At 35.2% G+C, this 15,725-nt stretch overlaps 1 protein-coding gene across 5 annotated transcripts; it reads left to right on the forward strand.

The window, feature by feature from the left end:
* Positions 1 to 782: 782 nt before the first annotated feature.
* Positions 783 to 15,392, forward strand: LOC107768695 (MADS-box transcription factor 23). 5 transcript variants are annotated; one of them, XM_075254595.1, is made up of 8 exons: positions 783 to 996; positions 1,132 to 1,338; positions 12,957 to 13,032; positions 13,181 to 13,242; positions 14,453 to 14,666; positions 14,756 to 14,839; positions 14,924 to 15,033; positions 15,116 to 15,392. In XM_075254595.1, the coding sequence occupies exons 2-8, from the start codon at positions 1,157 to 1,159 to the stop codon at positions 15,129 to 15,131; spliced, it is 744 nt and encodes a 247-aa protein (XP_075110696.1). In that variant the 5' UTR covers positions 783 to 996; positions 1,132 to 1,156; the 3' UTR covers positions 15,132 to 15,392. The 5 variants fall into 5 exon arrangements, with proteins under 5 accessions (XP_075110696.1, XP_075110693.1, XP_016443325.1 ...); XM_075254592.1 differs by having other exon boundaries at positions 788 to 996; positions 1,086 to 1,338; XM_016587839.2 differs by lacking the exon at positions 783 to 996 and having other exon boundaries at positions 1,003 to 1,338; positions 14,453 to 14,552; positions 14,625 to 14,666.
* Positions 15,393 to 15,725: the final 333 nt, after the last annotated feature.

The raw sequence follows: 15,725 nt of genomic DNA on the forward strand, positions 1-15,725 counted from the left end.
AAATTCACAACCGAGCGTCTGAATCATGTCAAATCAACTCTGTTTTGAACCAAATTATTTGGATAAGTCAATAATAGTAAACTGAACCTATACATGACCGAAGATAGAGTGAGCTATCAGGAAGAGAAGGGGGATGTTAGTTATATAAGTATAGCGCATGTACTACATGTGCTATACCTGACCGACTTTTCAGGTTTAGGTATAGCGCATGTAATGTATGTGCTATACTTAGTGTTTCAAAATAATAAACATAGCGTGCGGTATATCTTAACGGCCTCATTAAGGTATAGCACAAATATTATATGCGCTATACATAGAATTATATTCAAAATATTTTTTCGCCTATTTTTGTCTCAAAAGGCAACCTTTTGATTCCGTACAGAGCTGAAATACCTATGCTTTTCTAATGGAATTAGGAAACCCCTTTCCAAAACATGAAAAGTGGAGGTAATGGTTCATGTCCTCCACCTATACATTCTTACATATTGGTCAGAGAAAAGCATCCTCTGGTAGGAATAAGTAAACTTCTATATCAATAACCATTTTGTCTTAGTGATAAGACATATTGGTTATTAATATAGATGGTTGCTTAGCTTGTTCCCAACCCCAAAGGCTGCTTTTGTTTAATAAAAACAATACCTTAGACTGAAATGTAATCACATGGTATGTCTACTTGTAATTACAAGATTATCCTAAAAACGTTTAATAATTAAATCGACGTACGCTAAGATCCAAAAAACTCAGGCGTGTTAGGTTCGTGTGCGTTGATACTTTTTCTGTTATGGAGAAACGGTACGATTAGAAGAGTATATTATATGATAGTGGCAGGCTGTTAGGCAACTCTCTTGTCTGTATCTTAGTTTATCCATGACCTCATCTCGCACGTACTCATAAACCACTTTTGAATTATAGGGTTTTATCAAAACAAGCGGTTTTTGTTGCTCGCGCTGACCATAAATTTCTAACCAAGCAAGGACCGTCATCAGACACCATCGTGTAAGCACCCCCTCTCGTAACTATGCAATTAATTTTTCCATTTAACCAATAAACAATTAGAAATTGGTTCAGTTATCTCTCGTAAACAGGTGACATTGAAGCATTCGAAGCCAATTTAGTTTGGTTCGTGTGCAGAAGCTGTACGTTGTAGCAGTGAAGTATGGCAAGAGGAAAGATCGCGATCAGAAGAATTGAGAATCCGGCAAGCAGGCAGGTGACCTTCTCAAAACGGAAAAGCGGATTAATTAAGAAAGCCAAGGAACTAGCCATCCTTTGCGACGCTGAAGTTTTAGTAACCATCTTTTCCAGTACTGGTCGCCTCTATGAATACTCAAGCTCCAGGTTCTTATTCTTTCCTTCTTATTAACCATACAAAATATTGATTTGAATCTTAGTCTACTCTTCTACGTCTTAATTATGTTTAATTTTCGGTCGCGGAAATAAATAGCATCTTCTTTAATTTGAGTGACGGCTGAGACATTTTATGCTCAGTTAGAACAAAAGTAATTATATACTAACAATTAGGAGAATTTAACTCATTATCCTTGGAGCTAGGTGAAAATAATACCCGTCAATCATAATTAAGCAACAGTTAACAAATCTTTCTAATTGGTCCTTCGGCCTGCAGGGCACTAGACGAATATAAATGATGTAGTATGAATTAGGATGAGAATCAATATGAGCGTGTTGGAAAATTTGGGGAGACTATTAGAAGCACATTAAGGAAAGTGTTTTTACTTATTTTCTCAACTTGGCTTTAATAAAATGACCATTGGTACCTATTTACTTATCAACACTGTTCTAACGTGCACCTTTTTTTCCAAACACATGTATAGAATCATGTATGCATTCTTATATTAATATTCTAATATACGAACAAAGTAAATACATATACTGGAGATGAATCGAGGTAGTCATACCTTTTAAATAGCTTGGTGAAGATACACATAACTTGGCCTTATGACGTCACAAACTCGAGCTCAACTTCTTTCTTGAATCTTCCCTAACTCATCATATCTTTACGGCCTCTTTGATGCAACCACACCGTTCATCTTTCTACTTCAAGAAAGCTTTGGTTCAACCGATTTTTGTTTCAGCTTCCTCCAATCCTCTTCATAGATGACTTGCGAAAATCCGACAAGTGGCCATGGAGTCTAAGTCCTTGGACTCTTGATCACTAGCGACAACAACATAAGTAAATAGAATCGTAAAAGTTTTGCAATGACCCTGTCGAAATTGGAGCTAAGATAACAAACCAACCTCCATTGTTGACTGACCTTGAGCTCGCATAGAGAGAAGAAAGGAAGATTCTAGAGAGATGATGAAAATGGGGAAAACTTATGTATATTTTCATTAACTAACTTGAGTACTATGCACGTGTAAGAAAAAGAAAAACTAATAACGTGTAACAGGTGTATGACAGCTAATTACTAGACTACCCTTGCAACTAACTCAACTCCTAAGATAACCAACTGACTAACTAACTCAATTAACAAATAAATACAAGGCAACAATATACTACAACTCTATAAGTCTCAATACCTCCCCCTCCCCCAAGTTGGAGGTGAGGAACTCACTGCCAACTTGTGAAGAAGATTCGAATGCTTGATCCCTGTGAGAGCCTTTGTTAAAATGCCAGCTAGCTGATCATGAGTAGAAATATGATTAAGTGTAATCAGACCATTATGCAGTTTGTCTCTCATAGAGTGGCAATCGACTTCTATATGCTTTGTCCTCTCATTGAACATATGGCTCCTAGCAATGTGGATAGCTGCCTGGCTATCACAAAAAACTGGAATAGGATGAGTACATGGAACTGTTAGTCCTTCCAACAATCTCTGCACTCATACCAATTCTCCAACCACCTTTCTCAAGGATCTGTACTCTGCTTCTGCAGAAGACAATGAGACAGTAGTTTGCTTCTTTGATTTCCAGCTAATAGGACTGCCTCCAACGAGTACAAGATACCCACTTACAGATCTACTTGAATCAGGGCAAGCTGCCCAATCTGAGTCATAATAAGCTGTGACTTTGTAAGAGGGATCATTAGACAGAAAAGTGCCTAGAGTAGAATCATTCTTCAGGTACCTGAGTACATGTACAACATCCTTAAGGTGGGGCTCTCTTTGTGCCTGCATAAATTGGCTTGAGTGTTGTACATTGTATGCAATATCCAGCCTTGTGTTTGTGAGGAAGTTGAGCTTCCCAACTAGTTTTCTATAATAAGATGGATCATAAAGCAAAGTACCTTCTTCAGTCTTTAGTTTGGTTGATGAATCTAGAGGAGATGAAAAAACAAAATACCCCAGACAATCATACTCTTTCAATAGGTCAGTGGTGAACTTCCTTTGGGGGATCAACACTCCATCATCCTTATAGAGAATCTCTAGCCCCAAAAAGTAGTGTAACTTGCTTAAGTTTTTTATTCTGAACTGATTATGCAAGTAAGTCTTCAGTGTTTTAATTTCCTCAAGGTCGGTCCCAGTGAGGATCACATCATCAACATATATAGCTACAAATATAGATGAATCACCTTGCTTTTATAAAACAAGGAGTAATCATTGTTTGAATGTCTAAAACCTCTAGAATACAAGGACTCTATCAACTTAACATACCATTGTCTACTTGCTTGTTTAAGTCCATACAGAGACTTCCTTAGTCTGCACACAAGCTGTGTGTTTTCTACCATTAGGCCTTGTGGGATTTCCATATATACTTCTTCATGTAGGTCCCCATAGAGGAATGCATTATTCATATCCAGCTGATAAAGATCCCATCCTTTCTTTATTGCAGTACTGATCAGGGCTCTAACAGTGGTCATCTTAACCACTAGAGAAAAAGTTTCTGTAGTCAATCCCAGCTTCCTGTGTATATCCCTTCATTACCAGAAGTCTTGCTTTGTACGTTTCCACACTTCCATTTGCTTTGTGTTTTATTTTGTCACCCACTTGAATCCTATGGTTTTCTTTCCTATAGGCAACTTAACTAGATCCCAAGTATGGTTAGCATATAAAGCTTCAAATTCTTGTGTCATTGCTACTTTCCAGGCAGGATTCAAAGTTGCCTCCTCATAAGAGTATTGTTTACACTCATGTGAAATGTTCTTAACTAGTTGCTGGCTGTCATGGCTCAATGTATTGAATGACACATAATGGTTATTGGAGAAAAAAGCAGTAAGTGAAGTTGAGACTGATTGATGTTAAAGGTTTGTATTGTTGCTTAAGTGATTGTTTGATTGTAGATTGGGTAGTGTATAGACATAGTCCTTGAGGTGTGAAGGTATGCTGAGTGTTCTGCTTGATCTTCTATGTTGTGTGTTATTTGGTTGATTAACATTGAGTTCTATGTTGTGTGGTACTTGATTGAAGGATGTTGTGTGATACTCTGAATGGCCTTCAGGTGAAACATTTAGTTCTGGATCTGGGCTCATATGTGCAATGTGGTATGGTGTGTTTGTAGGGTGGCAATTAATTAGTGCCTGGTGAGTGAGGGCCTTCAGATATAAGACTGTTAGTGACAGAAGTTGATGCATTTCTATCATGATTATAATGATCATCAGGTGTAATCACAGTAGAATTGGGATATGGAGAATTGTGGTTTATCATATGCAATACAGAAGGGAAAAAAGAATGTTCAGGTGAAATGGAAAAAGGAAAAACATCTTCATGAAACACAACATCTCTAGACACATGTACCCTCTTTGCGGCTAAATCAATGACCTTATATCCTTTGATCCCAAAAGGATATCCTACAAACACATGGGGTGTCATGACCCATTTTCTGAACAAGCCGGGACCGACACTCGATTACTAAATATGACCGAGCGAACCATCTCTGCTTATCAAATTTATTATAACTCCAAACTTTATATGCAACAAGGCAATACTCTAACCAAATACTTTTGATTAATTTAAATATTTAACCAAAACAACTCCAAAACTTTATTCGTAGTAACTACTGAATTACTGCTAAGTTATAATCAAAAACATCTGAATCTTAACCCAACGACTATGTCTATGAAGCCTCCACTGATAAACTGACGCACTGCTCAGGACATGAGATTTTCTGGCCAGTTCTCTAAGTAAACAAAGAAATAACTAAATAAAGATAACTCTACGGAATACTCCACGAACAAAAGCGGAGCTCACCAATAGCACTGGAAGAGAAAGAAGTCCCAACCAGTAGCCTGCTCGCCTGCAAATCTGGTTCCTACATGGTACCGCAGACCAACGTAGGTTCCCAAAAGAGAACGTCAATACCATCCATTGTACTCAGTGAGTCTCAACAACAGGGGGCAAAACTTTAATAACATATACATTACGAGCAAAGGTTCTAATGCATGTAAAATATAAAGCTTATAAGAATAATTCTAAAATAATTGCATAATAGCAGTTTATGAATATTCTAAAAGAAATTCTTTTCTTTTTCTTTCTTATAAAAAAAATACTTCACTTTATACTTTGGGAGTTCCAAATATCCTGACTTAATTTTGTCTCAGTCATCGTGTGATCGGCACGGGTTCGATCCCAACCTGATCGAATAGGCCCAATCCACGAGGTGTCACTCGCTTCATGGTTCTCAGCGCTCATGTATCATACCTTAGCATTGCTAAGTAATTTCTCAGCAACGAGACCCTCGGCTCATGTTCTCCCTACTTTGGCACAAGTAGTTTCAGGAAGTCAATGCCTTGGTCAGGACCCTTGGCATGGACGATGACCCCTTCTCAGAATAAAGGATACTCCCAAAAATCTTTTTTTTCTACTTCTTCTTATGACTTTTCGAGTCTAAATCTTTTCTTTTTAGAATATCATGTACATGCTCGGGCTGGTATCCTTAAATATAAAGCATGACATAAGAATGAAATAAACATCTAAAAGTATTTCTAAAGATTCTTGCTTCTTCATAAATTTTCAACATGAAAATAGCATAAAAGAATAACACATTATATGCTGATTTTGACACCCATAAATTAACATCTGACCAATTACAAAAAGCGAAAGAAGCATATTCCAAGAATCTTACGTATCAAAATTAATTTTAAATAATAAAATATTACTTTCTTACATTAGTAAAGACAATACTATTCAACATTATAGAAAGAAATTAAAGGTGATAACGTGAACTTTTTGTTGGCTTGTTCCCATCTTTAATTAGTGCTAAATTTATTCTCCATATAGCAAATTTAGCTATTGGAGATATTTTACTGGAAGTTGATAATAAGGTCTCCAACTAGCTGGAATTATAATCTAGTATTAATGTTCTTGTTGACCAATTTTAGAATACAGAAATCCGTAACGATAGTTCAATTGTTGTTTAAGGTTTTACACGGTTAATTAAAGATTGTTATTAAAAGATTGCTTGACTAGTTAGAAACATTTATTTGATTCTTTCTAGACTTTTGAAAATAATAAATTTGTGCACATATATCATAATAAATTATCTAAACTTTTGCTAGAAAAATTCTAAATTAATAGGTACTCACTCGCTCCAATTAAGCAAATATAAACTCTTTTAAGCAATTCGTCAAACACCTTGTATACGTGCTTTTGTGAATTAAACCACTTTAGTAAAGGATTATATTAACTCACCTCAAAACTTCTCGAGCCAATACGTAGGCCCCAGTTCAATTGACACCAGTCAAACAATTGGTTTTACAACAGTGCATTTTAATCAATTTTAAAGTACTACACCTAAATATGAAATTTATTGTTGATATAGAGGAAGAAGGGAATTCACTATTCAATTCTTACCTATTACTACTGTAGGGTTATTGATAATATGGGATTTTACATACCTGAGTTCAAGAATTAATGATTTGTAAGAAACCCTAGATTTTTTTCGTTGCCTGCGTGAGTTTCCTAGCTCTCTGTTTCGTGAGTTTGCTCTAAGGCTTTTGCAATAACAGAACGTTGTTCTGTTTCATTAAGGCTTGAAGCCTTTTTATTCCATCAGCCCCTTTTTGGGCTTTAGGCCCTTTTTTCCTTTTTTTAACTAATAATTAATGATACTCACTTTTAATAATTAAAAATATTAAAACTATTAATATTTTTCTAATTGTATATCCAATTATATATATTTCACTATAGGCAAGATAAAAATAATAAAAATAGTAATAATTTAGTTCTATAGTTAGCGTGTCTCGAAACTTTTATAAATTTGAGGAGTGTTACATGGGGAGTGGCTCTAAGCTCAAATTTATCTTTGTGAGTTTTGAGTGTGGTGGTGTAACACAACCAACCAAAGCTTTTAAGATGTGAATAAGTTGGTTTTCTGTTGTAAAGGACCTCAAAGGTGCATTTATTGTTGAGAATTGAAGAGGGCAGCCTATTTATCAAGTATGTAGTAGTTAGTATACACTCTCCCCAGTATCTCATTGGCAATTTGGACTGATAAAGTAAGGCTCTAGCTATTTATAGTAGGTATTTGTATTTTCTTTCAACCACACCATTTTGTTGTGGTGTGCATGCACGTATTTTCTGGTAGAATATACCTTTTTCTTGAAAGAACAGCATAGCTTTATTGTTTCCAAATTCCAACCCATTATCTGACGTAACAGTCTTGACTGAGGTACTAAACTCATTTTTAATCATGGAAACAAAAGCCTTGATCTCTTGAAGAGTGTTACTTTTGCTACTTAAGAGATGTGTCCAGGTTGATCTACTACAGTCATCAACCATGGTAAGAAAATATTTGTAATTGTCATGTGTGGCTATGTGATATAGGAACCCCATAGAGTTCAAATATTTTGGTGATGGATGAAGTTCTTTGGCCAAAAGGCAACCTTGTCTGCCTTGCCATAGGGCAGACAGGGCAAGTGAATGGCTGTTTGGGGGAAAAATCAATAGGTATAGTGGAAAGACCTCTCATTTTCACAAAGGATACATGGCCTAGCCTGTTATGCCATAGATGCTCAATGTTATCTTTATGAGATGCAGAAGACAACAGAAGAGAATTGACATTAAAGGAAGAGTCAGTTTTATTGCTTGAGTAAAGAGTATCTACATTGTTATGTGACTGAGATGACCTATTTACATTTGACAAGGATTGTAGAGGTAAATTGTGACTCTTTCCTATATTTACAGCATCAGTCAATGTAGGAAAACAAGAATAAGAACAAAGATTGATAGGGACTGAAATTGAATCAGACTCTGAACACCCATGCCACTTAGGGCAAAGGAAGTACAAGCCACTCCTTGCCTTACCAATCCCCAGAGGACTCTTCATTGAAGGAGCTTGCATCATACAAAGGTATTTACGGAAGTTAACTATGCAGTTGAGGTAATCTGTCAAGGAATGAATAGAGATGAGGTTGTATTTGAAAGTAGGCATATACAACACTTTGACTAAGGTTAACATAGGACCAAGAAATGCATCTCCAATTTCTGTCACTTTCACTCTATATCTGTTAGGTAAAGTAACTAGGAAAGGGTAGGACAAAGTTCTAATATTATTTAAAAAAGATTTTCTATATGTCATATGATTTGAGGCTCCACTATCTAATATTCACAAGTCAGCAACTGATTTAGAACATCTACACACGGTTGTTTAAGCAATCTCTTTATAAGTAGAACAAGCTAGAATACATACGTTATGTTTGCAGCTCCACAAGTCATGTTGTTATTAAGGCCTTCTCCTGTGTTTCATCCTGGGAATTTCTCTAGTAAGCTGAGTAGTTGGTTGTGCTGCTCCTTTGTCAGGCTCTGAAGTCCCTGACTTTGATTGCCATCTTCCATCTCCTCACAATTTGCATGAACATTTGAAGCAGGTGATGCATTTCTCCCCTTTTTAACTTGAAATCTTGTAGGAAACCATGAATTCTATAACAGTTGTGCCTGGTGTGTCCTGGCTTTTTACAATAGTCATAAAACATTCGAGACTTGGCAGGTGGATAATTTGACTTGTTTGAATTGTATGAGTTTGGCCCAGTATTGCTTCCCCTTTGATTGTAATTTGTTCTAAATTTGGCATTGCCAGGTTCATTTGCACTCAATGAAGTGGACTCCATGACTAATTTGTTGTTTGGTCTGACTTCTCTCTATTTTTCTTCTTGGATAAGGATAGAAAAAGCCTATACTATGTTGGGCAACGAATTCATCATCAATATACTACCTTCTCACAAATGTATAAACCTCATTCAGGCCCATTAAGAACTGAATTAGTCTTCGATCCTACTCAGCTTTATGCATGTTTGCTTTTGCACCATAAGTACATTGGCAATCGCACTGTGCATATGCATTCAAGGTGTTCAATTCCTCCCAAAGTCGTTTCATTTTCGTGTAATACCCTGTGATGTACAAAGCTCCTTGACTAAGGTCACTAATCTCCTTTTGTAGTTGATAAAGCTTACCTCCATTAGTCTGATCTTATATGTCTTCCAACTCCTGCCATAATTCCTTAGCGTCATTGACATATTGTAGACTATCTGCCAGATCTTTTGAGAGTGAACTCAAAATCCACGATGTAACCATATCATCGCAACGAGCCCACTGATCATAAGTTGTTTCATCTGCGTTAGGTTTCTTACACTTTCCCGTAATAAAACCGACTTGCTTTGTTCTTCACTTGCAATGCTCTAAGAACTCCTCTTATCTAGGATTTGTAGCCGGTTCCGTCAAAAAACAACGGGATCTAACGTCGTTCTGGCACTCTCCGATGGGTGCATGTACAGTGGGTTAGTCGAATCCAAATTACTAGTTGTACCTTGAGTTCTCTTATCTCTGGCCATCGATTGTAGTAGATTTTTAGAAAATTAGAGTAACTGATCACTCAATTTGAAGAAACTAGGTGAAAATTTCAGAAACCCTTCCGTCAAGGTGTGAACTCGTACTTTCCGATTTTGAGAAATGAAAAGAGAAATTGATGAAATTGAAGATGATTTATGTCGAGAAATTAGAGCTGTGCTCTGATACCATGTCGAGATTGGAGCTAAGATAACAGACCAACCTCCATTGTTGACTGACCTTGAGCTCGCATAGAGAGAAGAAAGGAAGATTTTAGAGAGATGATGAAAATAGAAAAAACTTCTATGTATTTTCATTAACTAACTTCAGTACTTATACACGTGTAAGAAAAAGAAAAACTAATAACGTATGACAGACATGTGTATGACAGCTAATTAACAGACTACCCTTGCAACTAACTCATCTCCTAAGCTAACCAACTGACTAACTCACTCAATTAACAAATAAATACAATGCAACAATATGCTACAACTCTATAATCTCAATAGACCCCTTCATCCATCAATTCTTTATTGCATGTATATCTACTCGTTGTTTTCATCTTTATCATTATTATATTTTTCTCTACCTTCATAGAAAGAAGCCTTGTCATCCAATTTTGATGGATGAAAGTAGGGATATTTTTATCCTTCTTTTATATGGAAAATCTGTTACCTACCTACTCAAGATCCCTCGTTGTAAAGCTACTACATAAGCAGTGTTGAAACCTTTATTTGGCTTCTTGCTATCAATATAATCCTTCAAAAGCAGTTAACTTTTAAATTCTTGATAGCATTGTAGAAAATATATTTATTTTCTAAAAATGATTAGAAATTCGAAGAGGAGAAGTATTCCTAATCGTCGTTTTCTCTTGATAAAAACTGGAGGAAATGATATTTATTTACTTCTCTCAACTTGGCTAGAACAAAATAAACATAGTACCACGCATTTATAGGCATTCTTGTATCATGCTTTTTAAATTCCAAAGTACATGTACAAAATCATGCATGTATCCTTTGGAAATTTATTTTCGAAGTAAATTCATATACTTGGGATGAGTCTAATACATAAATTTAGATAGTTCATGTAATTATAAACTTAATGTAACAATACATGTATGTACGTTTTGCACATGTATATGGGAAAGGAAAAAGTCTAGATAAAATAGTTGCACGTACTGGACTAGATATATTCCTAGAATTAAGTACCTTTTAGCCATTTTATTTAAGGAAGTTGAGAGAAGTAAAAAGAGTACATTCCTCCACTTGTCTTGAAGAGAAACCATGATTGAGAATCCTCCCCGTTTCAAAAATTTTCAACATTTGGCATCAAAGTTAATTGTCTTGAGAAACCTGTGGACGAAGATTTGAAAATGAATGATCTTCAGATTGAGAATGGGACGGGGAAGCACGAGGCTGAAGACATTATATTTTTAGGTAGTAGAACTACGTATGGAGATAGAAATTAAGTAGCTTTTGAAAGATTTGAGGATATGGAACCCACCGAGGTATTTAATCCTGATAAAGCAGTTGCCTACATGGAGTAGATGTATGAGGAAGAATCTTGAATAGATAGGTAGCAAATAATGTCGCTGCCATGGGAAAGATGGATAACCTCAATCTCATTCATCATAGATTGGACGGAAACAGTACTTTCTATATATGAAGTCAGAAAAAAGATAATGATGACAATGATAATGATGATGAGGGACACGGAGAACAATTGATGGATGATGCTATAGCTGAAAAAATATGCTATAGACACAAGAATAAGTTATGGATATCTTTAGCAAGCTAAGACATTAAAGATTGATGTGTCCCAAAAATCAAAATGCCTATTGTAATGAATCAATTATTTTAAAGGAAGATGCGGGATAATTAAATTAAATTCATCCAAATTAGCACATGAATTTACTGAGTTCATGTTTTAAGAAATCGATGTAACAATGATAGTTTTGTACGTACATGTATTTGAGAAAGGGAGAAGTCTAGAGTTAAATAAGGTACATAGTGGTATATCCATAATTTTAAAATTTTGGGTACTCACTTCCTTTAAGGTAAAGTTGTTACCAATCACATAATATAAGTGCATAACTATTTGCCACCATAAAAATATAGGTAATGAAAAAACTACCGTTAATATTATCATTGCGGAAAAAACTTTTAGATACAAGTCACAATGAACTACTAATAATAATATCATTATTAAAAAATATTCTAGTCACAGATCACAATTGAATTTTTCATATATATATATATATATATATATATATATATATATATATAATAGCATCATTTCTTATAATTGCGAAAGCTTTTCGCTTTTCTGTTTTCTACTTTTATAGTACCTCAAACTTTTTTCTTTTGAGCCACACAAATTATTAAGTGAGCCACAAAAAATATTAAGAGAGACACGTTCTTTTCTTTTTCAATATCTCTAGCTTTAATCAAATCTTGGTTCTTACTTTTTCGCGTTTATGTGCCACAATGAGACAAATAAATGAAAAAGAAAACATAGAAAAGAACAAAAAGGAAACATCAACAATTGAAAGAAAAAGACTTGATTTGGAATTGGGGAAAGAAGAGAAAGTCAATGTGTTGTGGAAAAGTAGCTAATGTTTTGCTTAAGAATCGTACTCATGCACCTCCAAACACCTCATGCGTTAACTTTTTATTTACTAGGTATTGACCATTCTATTTTAGTTCTCTTACTATTTTCTATATAACTACCAGAGCTCACGTTGGGGTTAATGGGTGCTTGAGCACAATAAATTCATACCAAGATCCACCCCTGCTGGTCTAGGGTACAAGTTGGAAGAAATTTTTAAATATCAAGCCACTATATATAGACATTTTTTTATTTAAGGCAAGCTCAGAGACTTGAAGAAGAATATTTCCTCCACTTGTTTTCCAGCGCTATAATTTGTCATCTTTTGTTGGTTAAGAGGAAGGAAAAATAGAAAACAGATGTTGTTTGCGTTTTGGTTCCAACATTACAAGTAAATAGCATGAAGTCATGTAGGAATATCTTAGTTGTTTTATATCTCTTGATCACTTTTCTTTCAGTTTTAGACTAGCAAAAATCTCATGTATAAGTTCGTCGTCTATCAGTGCAAAAGTGTGTTTATAATGTTCTTATTAATCTCCTCATCACCAAATAGCATATATAATTTCCACCTTTGATATCTTGGCAATGTAGACCTTCCAATTGACTAATATCTTAGCTTTTCCTTATTATCAGCATGAAATCAATATTTGACAGATATAATGAAGAGAAAGAACACCATCAATTGTTGACACCCTCTTCAGAGGCTAGGGTAATCTTCTACTCATTTTACTCCTTACATATCCGCAGACTTCACTAACATTAATAATCGTCTAAACACAACTTACTTAGCTCAATTCAATCTAAAATTTTATCTAGCCATGAATGTTCAATTGCCTCTGACGTTTCTTAACTGCCAGTTGTGGCAGACAGAGGCAGAAAGGTTGAGACAACAAATGGACCATCTGCAAGAGAACTACAGGTTCACATATTACTTTTTCCAAAAGCAAGCATAATATCCGATCCCCTTCGCCTAGCCGATGCATATATTTTGTACAATTAAGCAATGTCTAGTGAAGGTATTCTAGTGTAGATGCACATTAGCTAAAAAATATTTGAAGTGAATATATATATACACTACAAAATGAATTCTTATAAGCATTTGTAGTGATTATAGCATGATATTCTCGCTATTCCTCATATATATCAACACTAGGAGTGACAAACGAGCGGGTCGGGTCGGATATGGTTCGGGTCGAAAACGGGTAATAAAAAAGGGGTAAATTATCCGACCCGACCCATATTTAATACGGATAAAAAACGGATTATTATCCATGACTTCTTGCATATGATCACTTTTGGGAGAATTCTTAGTTTCCCTAACTTGAGAAATCTCCAATTTGAGGCTTTAAGTTAGACCCATTGGTTATCCACTAGTTACTCATTGGTTATCCATTTTCTAAATGAATAATATGGTTCTTATCCATATTTGACCCGTTTTTAAATAGTTCATTATCCGACCCATTGTTTAATGAATAATATGGGTGGTTAACTGTTTTCTTTGAACCATTTTGCCACCCCTAATCAACACTATACAACATTGATTGTGATAACAAATGTCAAAAACACTCCAAAGTAGAGGTGTATTTTAGTGTGAAAGATCCTGTTTACTGATGAAGTTGGTGTACTCTACTTGAACAGTTGTTGATGTCGAATCAGTCGACCAAAATATACCAGAGATTGAAAAGATAAAGCTATCTACCAGAGATTAAACTTCAATGCCTCAATTATAGACAAGGATTTGAGGAGCAAGGGAGAGATTCATTTGAAAATATAAGGCAGTTTGTAAGTGTCAAAATGTCCACATATATTTTGCAGGAGAGAGCTGAATAACTACATATCAAGCTAAGATCATCACATTCACAGAATAATTTGGGACCTTTCTTTGTTTAATATTAATTTCCACGGTTATGCTTGATCTAAATCTGGACTGAGGATACATGATCTTATTCTAATTACGTTTAAGAATGAAAAATTTATATCCAATCTACTATCATCAATTACTTACTAGTAAAACAAAGGCAAGACCAATCTGACACGTATTATGCTGATGTCTTTGATTATCAGCAATGTTATAGAATGTCAACAACTATCAAAGTTTATAGTCAGGTACATGTGAAAAAATATTGCAGGAGACTTAAGGGTGAAGAACTTTCAGGCATGAGAATCAGTGATCTCGACGCTCTGGAAAACCAACTGGAAATGAGATTGAAAAATATCCGCACTAAAAAGGCAAGAAAATCTCTTCCTTATCCAATTTTTACATCAGTGTTCAATATTTCACGAGCTTTCACGTTTCTGCAGGAAAAAATGCTTACTGATGAGATAGAAGAATTAAATCAAAAGGTTTTTAATCACAGTATATAAATCACTGTAATTAGGAGCTGTTTTGCACTTGTTCTAATTACTTACCACCTCTAATTAATATCCTGCAGAGAGCTCTTATTCATCATGAAAATATAGAACTTTCTAAGAAGATCACTCTCGTCCAACATGAAAACAGACAACTTCTTAAGAAGGTACAGATTTCTGTTATAAACAAAACAGAGATGTCTACTTCATAATTAAAATTAAATACTAGTTTTTTTTTCTTTTTTTCTCAGGGTTATGGAGCAATTGACATTAGAAAAGAAGAGGGAAGTTTCAGTGGACAAGCGAATTCATGTGTTCCAGTACACGTCAATAGATCAGAAGAAGACGAAATTAGATTAGGGTAACATTCTTCAACTTGTACAGAAACCTTTGATATAGCAATCTCATAGAATAATTACAATGTGTTGATTGAAACATATCAGGTTACAACTGCAATAGCTCTGATCGCTGATGACAGTGAAAGCCTAGCAGAAAGCATGGCTTGAGTTAAGGCCTTGGAAATACCACACTAGCGAGAGTAAGGATAGTTTAGCATCCAAAAAGTAATGCCCTCTCATCTTCCTCTCGTGCCAAGTGATAGGTAGAGCTATTTCACCTCCATTTTGTCGCGTGCAAGCAGAGTGAAAATTACACGTGGCTTTTTGTTTCAACAACTAATTCTCACATGCTTATATACAATGACGTGCATTTTTCTACTTCCTTTTTCTTGTAGCTAAATACACAAGTTACTCTTGAACTATGAACAAAATCTTTGTTAAACATTTTTTACGGACCAAAATTACCTTGGACGGTCGACCTTTCCGGAGTATGCATAAGACATACTGCTTTTTTTTCTTGACCAGTTTTTGAATAAAATTGTGATACATGTCCTTACTTTTATTAAAAAATAAACCACTGTAAATTACAACTATACCCTTTAACCATCTTCTCCATTTAATCTCTCTTCTCTGCAAATTACCCACTTTCATCTCATCTTCCCAAACACCTCATAAAATTACATGTCTTCTCTGTCACCCTTCTCCACTTTCATCT

Source organism: Nicotiana tabacum, chromosome 1 (genome assembly GCF_000715075.1).
Source record: "Nicotiana tabacum cultivar K326 chromosome 1, ASM71507v2, whole genome shotgun sequence".
Taxonomy (NCBI): Eukaryota; Viridiplantae; Streptophyta; class Magnoliopsida; order Solanales; family Solanaceae; genus Nicotiana; species Nicotiana tabacum.

Excerpts from the sequence above, each read along its gene's own strand:
- LOC107768695 (XM_075254595.1), top strand. The coding sequence starts at position 1,157 with ATGGCAAGAGGAAAGATCGCGATCAGAAGAATTGAGAATCCGGCAAGC. Across the intron at positions 13,033-13,180 it reads CACCCTCTTCAGAGGCTAGG|TTGTGGCAGACAGAGGCAGA; the intron begins GTAATCTTCTAC and ends CTTAACTGCCAG. Across the intron at positions 14,667-14,755 it reads TAGAAGAATTAAATCAAAAG|AGAGCTCTTATTCATCATGA; the intron begins GTTTTTAATCAC and ends AATATCCTGCAG.